At 61.0% G+C, this 8,120-nt stretch overlaps 1 protein-coding gene and 1 long non-coding RNA gene across 2 annotated transcripts; one reads left to right on the forward strand and one right to left on the reverse strand.

Moving 5' to 3' along the window:
- Positions 1–293: 293 nt before the first annotated feature.
- LOC126636556 (helicase SRCAP-like) lies at positions 294–8,095 on the forward strand (the record flags this gene model as incomplete). The annotated part of the gene is made up of 4 exons (XM_050308864.1): positions 294–457; positions 2,468–2,645; positions 4,373–4,509; positions 8,024–8,095. Coding segments are annotated over exons 2-4 (309 nt in total), but the record flags the coding sequence as incomplete, so codon positions are not given.
- Positions 692–941, reverse strand: LOC126636557 (uncharacterized). Its single transcript, XR_007628081.1, has 3 exons — positions 904–941; positions 812–832; positions 692–732 (listed from the first exon to the last, which is right to left on the reverse strand). It is a non-coding gene; the product is annotated as an uncharacterized LOC126636557 (long non-coding RNA).
- Positions 8,096–8,120: the final 25 nt, after the last annotated feature.

Here is an 8,120-nt window from a genome sequence, read left to right on the forward strand (position 1 = left end):
GGGGAGGAATTTTGGGGTCACCTGTGAGCTCTGGCTTCCAGGTGTGGCCCCTCCCCCCTCTAAACCTCACCTGTAACCCCCCAACCCTCACCTGTGCCCCCTCCCCCAGAGTCCCCGGGGGGCGACAGCGAGGAGGACGAGGAGGAGGAGGAGGAGGACGAGGATGAGGAAGATGAAGACGAAGATGATGATGAGGAAGAGGAGGAGGAAGGAAGGAGGAGGAGGAGGAGGAGGGGAGGGGCAGGAGGAGGAGGGGAGGAGCAGAAGACCGCCCCTCCGCCCAGGTGGCCCCAGGAGGGGCGGGGCCGCCGATGGCCCCGCCCCGGCCCCGCCCGCCGGTGCAGGGGGAGGGGGCGGGGCTGGAGGAGGAGGCTCCGCCCCCAAGAAGGAGATCAGCGACATCGCCGCTGCTGCTGAGAGTCTGCAGCCCAAGGGGTACACCCTGGCCACCACACAGGTGAGGGGCACACCTGGGCACACCTGGGCACACCTGGGCACACCTGGGAACAGCTCAGATACACCTGGGAACACCTGGGTACACCTGGGTACACCTGGGAACACCTCCAGCCCAAGGGATACACCCTGGCCACCACACAGGTGAGGGGCACACCTGGGCACACCTGGGCACACCTGGGAACACCTGGGAACAGCTCAGATACACCTGGGCACACCTGGGCACACCTGGGAACAGCTCAGATACACCTGGGTACACCTGGGCACACCTGGGTACACCTGGGCACACCTCCAGCCCAAGGGGTACACCCTGGCCACCACACAGGTGAGGGGCACACCTGGGCACACCTGGGAACACCTGGGAACAGCTCAGATACACCTGGGCACACCTGGGCACACCTGGGCACACCTGGGAACAGCTCAGATACACCTGGGTACACCTGGGCACACCTGGGTACACCTGGGCACACCTCCAGCCCAAGGGGTACACCCTGGCCACCACACAGGTGAGGGGCACACCTGGGCACACCTGGGCACACCTGGGTACAGCTCAGATACACCTGGATCCATGGGGACACACCTGGGCACACCTGGGCACACCTGGGAACACCTGGGAACACCTGGGAACAGCTCAGATACACCTGGGCACACCTGGGTACACCTGGGCACACCTGGGAACACCTGGGTACACCTGGGAACACCTGGGTACACCTGGGTACACCTGGGCACACCTCCAGCCCAAGGGGTACACCCTGGCCACCATACAGGTGAGGGGCACACCTGGGCACACCTGGGTACACCTGGGTACAGCTCAGATACACCTGGATCCATGGGGACACACCTGGGCACACCTGGGTACACCTGGGCACACCTGGGAACACCTGGGTACACCTGGGAACAGCTCAGGTACACCTGGGTACACCTGGGCACACCTGGGTACACCTGGGAACAGCTCAGATACACCTGGGCACACCTGGGCACACCTGTTACACCTCAGATACACCTGGGTACACCTCCAGCCCAAGGGGTACACCCTGGCCACCACACAGGTGAGGGGTACACCTGGGCACACCTGGGTACACCTGGGTACACCTCCAGCCCAAGGGGTACACCCTGGCCACCATACAGGTGAGGGGCGCACCTGGGCACACCTGGGTACACCTGGGTACAGCTCAGATACACCTGGATCCATGGGGACACACCTGGGCACACCTGGGTACACCTGGGCACACCTGGGAACACCTGGGTACACCTGGGAACAGCTCAGGCACACCTGGGTACACCTGGGCACACCTGGGTACACCTGGGAACACCTGGGTACACCTGGGAACAGCTCAGATACACCTGGGCACACCTGGGCACACCTGGGAACAGCTCAGATACACCTGGGTACACCTCCAGCCCAAGGGGTACACCCTGGCCACCACACAGGTGAGGGGTACACCTGGGCACACCTGGGCACAGCTGGGCACACCTGGATCCATTGGGATCCATTGACATTCGTAGGGAGTTATAGGGACTCATTTACAGGGTTGGGGATGGATCACCTGTGGGGTCACCTGGGGGCCACGTGGGACACACCTGGGACACACCTGGATCCATTGACATCCCTAGGGATCCATGGGGACTCATTTACAGGATGGAGAGTGGATCATCTGTGGGGTCACCTGGGGAGTCTGGGGGTCACCTGGGGGGTCTGGGGGTCACCTGGGACACACCTGGATCCATTGACATCCATAGGGATCCACAGGGACTCATTTACAGGGTTGGGGATGGATCACCTGGGGGGTCACCTGGGGGTCACCTGGGGGTCACCTGGGGGTCACCTGAGGACCCCAAGTCTCACCTGTGGGCCTCACCTGGTGCAGGTGAAGACGCCCATCCCCCACCTGCTGCGGGGCACGCTGAGGGAGTACCAGGGGGGTCACCTGGGGGATTTTGAGTGGGGTCACCTGGGGGGTCTGGGGGTGAGCTGAGGACCCCAAGTCTCACCTGGGGGTCTCACCTGGTGCAGGTGAAGACGCCCATCCCCCACCTGCTGCGGGGCACGCTCAGGGAGTACCAGCACATCGGGCTGGACTGGCTGGTGACCATGTACGAGAAGAAGCTGAACGGGATCCTGGCCGACGAGATGGGGCTGGGCAAGACCATCCAGACCATCTCCCTGCTGGCACACCTGGCCTGCGAGAAAGGTGGGCACACCTGGGGGGGAGAGAACCCCGGGGAAAGGGGAGAAAACCCCGAGGAGAGGGGGAAATCTGGGAAAAAATGGGGTGGAAAGGGTTAAAAATGGGTGAGAGACCCCCCAAAAAGGTGCTGGGAGACACCTGGGGGTCACCTGAGCACAACTGGGAGGAGAAAACCCTGAAAAAATGGGGAAAAACCTCAAAAAAAAGGTGAAATTTGAGAAAAAAGAAGTGAAATCTGGGAAAAAATGGGGTGGAAAGGGTTAAAAATGGGTGAGAGACCCCCCAAAAAGGTGCTGGGGGTCATCTGAGCACCTTGAGGACCCACCTGGGCACCTTTAGGTGACACCTGAGCACCTTCGGGTGACACCTGGGCACCTTTAGGGTTCATGGGGGGTGTCCATGACTCACCTGAGCACCTTCAGGACACACCTGGGCAGGTTTTGGGGTGTCCAGGACTCACCTGAGACCCACCTGGGCATCTTGAGGACCCACCTGGGCACCTTTAGATGATACCTGGGCAGGTTTTGGGGTGTCCAGAACCCACCTGAGACCCACCTGGGCACCTTTAGGTGACACCTGAGCACCTTTAGGTGCCACCTGGGCACCTTCAGGACACACCTGGGCACCTTTAGGGTTCGTGGGGAGTGTCCAGGACCCACCTGAGCACCTTTAGGTGACACCTGAGCACCTTCAGGGTTCGTGAGGGGTGTCCAGGAGCCACCTGAGACCCACCTGGGCACCTTTTTGGGGTCTCCAGGACCCACCTGGGCACCTTTAGGTGACACCTGGGCAGGTTTTGAGGTCTCCAGGACCCACCTGGGCTCTTTAGGTGACACCTGAGCACCTTTAAGGTTCATGGGGGGTGTCCAGGAGCCACCTGAGACCCACCTGGGCACCTTTAGGTGCCACCTGAGCACCTTCAGGGCACACCTGGGCACCTTTAGGTGACACCTGAGCACCTTTAAGGTTCATGGGGGGTGTCCAGGAGCCACCTGAGACCCACCTGGGCACCTTTAGGTGCCACCTGAGCACCTTCAGGGCACACCTGGGCACCTTTAGGTGACACCTGAGCACCTTTAAGGTTCATGGGGGGTGTCCAGGAGCCACCTGAGTCCCACCTGGGCACCTTTAGGTGCCACCTGGGCACCTTCAGGATCCACCTGGGCACCTTTAGGTGACACCTGAGGCCCTTTAGGTGCCACCTGGGCAGGTTTTGGGGTGTCCAGGACTCACCTGGGCAGGTTTTGGGCAGGTTGGGGGTCTCAGGTGTGCCCCTGTGCCCTGGACAGGTAGCTGGGGCCCTCACCTGATCATCGTGCCCACGTCGGTGATGCTGAACTGGGAGATGGAGCTCGGGGGAAGGGGGGGGTGGGGACTCACCTGGGCAGGTTTTGGGCAGGTTGAGGGTCTCAGGTGTACCTGTTTGCCCTGGACAGGTAGCTGGGGCCCTCACCTGATCATCGTGCCCACGTCGGTGATGCTGAACTGGGAGATGGAGCTCTGGGAATGGGGGGGTTGGGGACTCACCTGGGCAGGTTTTGGGCAGGTTGGGGGTCTCAGGTGTGCCCCTGTGCCCTGGACAGGTAGCTGGGGCCCTCACCTGATCATCGTGCCCACGTCGGTGATGCTGAACTGGGAGATGGAGCTCTGGGAATGGGGGGGTTGGGGACTCACCTGGGCAGGTTTTGGGGACATTTAGGGACTCAGGTGTACCTGTTTGCCCTGGACAGGTAGCTGGGGCCCTCACCTGATCATCGTGCCCACGTCGGTGATGCTGAACTGGGAGATGGAGCTCAAGCGCTGGTGTCCCAGCTTCAAGATCCTCACCTACTACGGCGCCCAGAAGGAGCGGCGGCTCAAGAGACAGGTGAGAGCCTCACCTGGGGGGGGTGGGACGCACCTGGGGCACACCTGGATCTGTAGGGACACACCTGGGACACACCTGGATCCATAGGGACACACCTGGGATACACCTGGAGGTGGTGGGAGATGGAGGGACACACCTGGGGCACACCTGGATTTGTAGGGACACACCTGGGACACACCTGGAGATGTTGGGAGTTACCTGGGACACACCTGGGATACACCTGGAGGTGGTGGGAGATGGAAGGAGTCACCTGGGACACACCTGGGATACACCTGGATTTGTAGGGACACACCTGGGACACACCTGGAGATGTTGGGAGTTACCTGGGACACACCTGGGATACACCTGGAGGTGGTAGGAGATGGAGGGACAACACCTGGGACACACCTGGGACACACCTGGATCCATTGGGATCTATAAGGACACACCTGGGACACACCTGGGATGTACCTGGAGGTGGTGGGAAATGGGAGAGACACACCTGGGACACACCTGGGACACACCTGGGACACACCTGGATCCATTGGGATCTATAGGGAGACACCTGGGATGTACCTGGAGATGGTGGGAGATGGAGGGAGTTACTTGGGACACACCTGGGACACACCTGGGACACACCTGGAGATGTTGGGTGATGGAGGGAGTTAACTGGGTCACACCTGGAGATGTTGGGGTCTCGAAAGGCTCATCTGGGACACACCTGGGATGCACCTGGAGGTGGTGAAAGATGCAGGGACACACCTGGGACACACCTGGGATGCACCTGGATCTGTAGGGACACACCTGGGACACACCTGGGAGGCACCTGGAGGCGGTGGGAGATGGAGGGACACACCTGGGACACACGTGGGACACACCTGGATCTATAGGAACACACCTGGGACACACCTGGGGATGTTGGGATCTTGAAGGGCTCACCTGGGACACACCCAGGACACACCTGGAGGCGGTGGGAGATGGAGAGAGTCACCTGAGACGCACCTGGATCCATTGGGATCTATAGGGAGACACCTGGGACACACCTGGGACACACCTGGAGATGGTGGGAGATGGAGGGAGTTACTTGGGACACACCTGGGACACACCTGAGACACACCTGGAGGTGGTGGGAGATGGAGGGAGTCACCTGGGACACACCTGGGACACACCTGAGACACACCTGGAGGTGGTGGGAGATGGAGGGAGTTACTTGGGACACACCTGGGACACACCTGGAACACACCTGGAGGTGGTGGGAGATGGAGGGAGTTACTTGGGACACACCTGGGACACACCTGGAACACACCTGGAGATGGTGGGAGATGGAGGGAGTCACCTGGGACACACCTGGATCCATAGGGACACACCTGGGACACACCTGGGGATGTTGGGATCTATAGGGAGACACCTGGGACACACCTGGAGGTGGTGGGAGATGGAGGGAGTCACCTGGGACACACCTGGAACACACCTGGAGATGGTGGGAGATGGAGGGAGTCACCTGGGACACACCTGGAACACACCTGGAGATGGTGGGAGATGGAGGGAGTTACTTGGGACACACCTGGGACACACCTGGAACACACCTGGAGATGGTGGGAGATGGAGGGAGTTACTTGGGACACACCTGGGACACACCTGGAACACACCTGGAGATGTTGGGATCTATAGGGAGACACCTGGGACACACCTGGAGGTGGTGTGAGAGGGATGGAGTCACCTGGGACACACCTGGAACACACCTGGATCCATAGGGACATATCTGAGACACACCTGGAGGTGGTGGGAAATGGGAGAGACACACCTGGGACACACCTGGATCCATAGGGACACACCTGGGACACACCTGGGGATGTTGGGATCTATAGGGAGACACCTGGGACACACCTGGGACACACCTGGAGATGTTGGGTGATGGAAGGAGTCACCTGGGACACACCTGGGACACACCTGGATCCATAGGGACACACCTGGGACACACCTGGGGATGTTGGGATCTATAGGGAGACACCTGGGACACACCTGGGACACACCTGGAGGTGGTGGGAGAGGGATGGAGTCACCTGGGACACACCTGGATCCATAGGGACACACCTGGGACACACCTGGAGGTGGTGGGAGAGGGATGGAGTCACCTGGGACACACCTGGGACACACCTGGGACACACCTGGATCTAAAGGGACACACCTGGGGTACACCTGGGATGAACCTGGAGATGTTGGGAGAAGGAAGGAGTCACCTGGGACACACCTGGGATACACCTGGATCTGTAGGGGCACACCTGGAACACACCTGGGACACACCTGGATTTGTAGGGACACACCTGGGCCACACCTGGATCCATTGACATCCATAGGGATCCATAGGGACTCACCTGGGGGATTCCAAGTGGGGTCACCTGAGGGATCTGGGGGTCACCTGGGACACACCTGGGAGACACCTGGGACACACCTGGATCCATTGACATCCATAGGGATGCATAGGGACTCACCTGGGGGATTATAGGAGTGTCACCTGTAGGGTGTCACCTCTTCACCTGGGGGGTCAGGGGGTCACCTGAGGGGTCTGGGGGTCACCTGGGGGTCACGTGTGACTCACCTGGGACACACCTGGATCCATTGACATCCAGAGGGATCCATAGGGACTCATTTGGGGGATTTTGAGTGGGGTCACCTGGGGGGTCTGGGGGTCACCTGAGGGGTCTGGGGGGTCACCTGAGGATGACCTGGGTGGTCTGGGGGTCACCTGGGGGTCACCTGGGGGTCACCTGGGGGTCACCTGGGCCTCACCTGTCAGGGGTGGACGAAGCCGAACGCGTTCCACGTGTGCATCACGTCCTACAAGCTGGTCCTGCAGGACCACCTGGGGGGCACCTGGGGGGGCTGGGGTCACCTGGGATACACCTGGGGCACACCTGGATCCATTGACATCCCTAGGGATCCATAGGGAGTCACCTGGGGAATTCCAAGTGGGGTCACCTGAGGGGTCTGGGGGTCACCTGGGGGTCACCTGGGACACACCTGGGACACACCTGGATCCATTGACATCCATAGGGATCCATAGGGACTCACCTGGGGGATTATAGGAGTGTCACCTGTAGGGTGTCACCTGTTCACCTGGGGGGTCTGGGGGTCACCTGTGACTCACCTGGGACACACCTGGATCCATTGACATCCATAGGGACTCACCTGGGGGATTTTGAGTGGGGTCACCTGGGGGGGTTGGGGGTCACCTGGGGGTCACCTGTGACTCACCTGGGGGGGCTGGGGGTCACCTGGGGGGGCTGGAGGTCACCTGGGGGTCACCTGTGACTCACCTGGGGGGGCTGGAGGTCACCTGGGGGGTCTGGAGGTCACCTGGGGGTCACCTGTGACTCACCTGTGGCCTCACCTGTCAGGGGTGGACGAAGCCAAACGCGTTCCACGTGTGCATCACGTCCTACAAGCTGGTCCTGCAGGACCACCTGGGGGTCACCTGGGTGGTCTGGGGGTCACCTGGGGGTCACCTGTGACTCACCTGGGCCTCACCTGTCAGGGGTGGACGAAGCCGAACGCGTTCCACGTGTGCATCACGTCCTACAAGCTGGTCCTGCAGGACCACCTGGGGGCACCTGGGGGGCTGGGAGTCACCT

This window comes from Myiozetetes cayanensis, unplaced genomic scaffold, assembly GCF_022539395.1.
Source record: "Myiozetetes cayanensis isolate MyiCay16 unplaced genomic scaffold, myiCay2020 scf1337, whole genome shotgun sequence".
NCBI classification, from domain to species: Eukaryota; Metazoa; Chordata; class Aves; order Passeriformes; family Tyrannidae; genus Myiozetetes; species Myiozetetes cayanensis.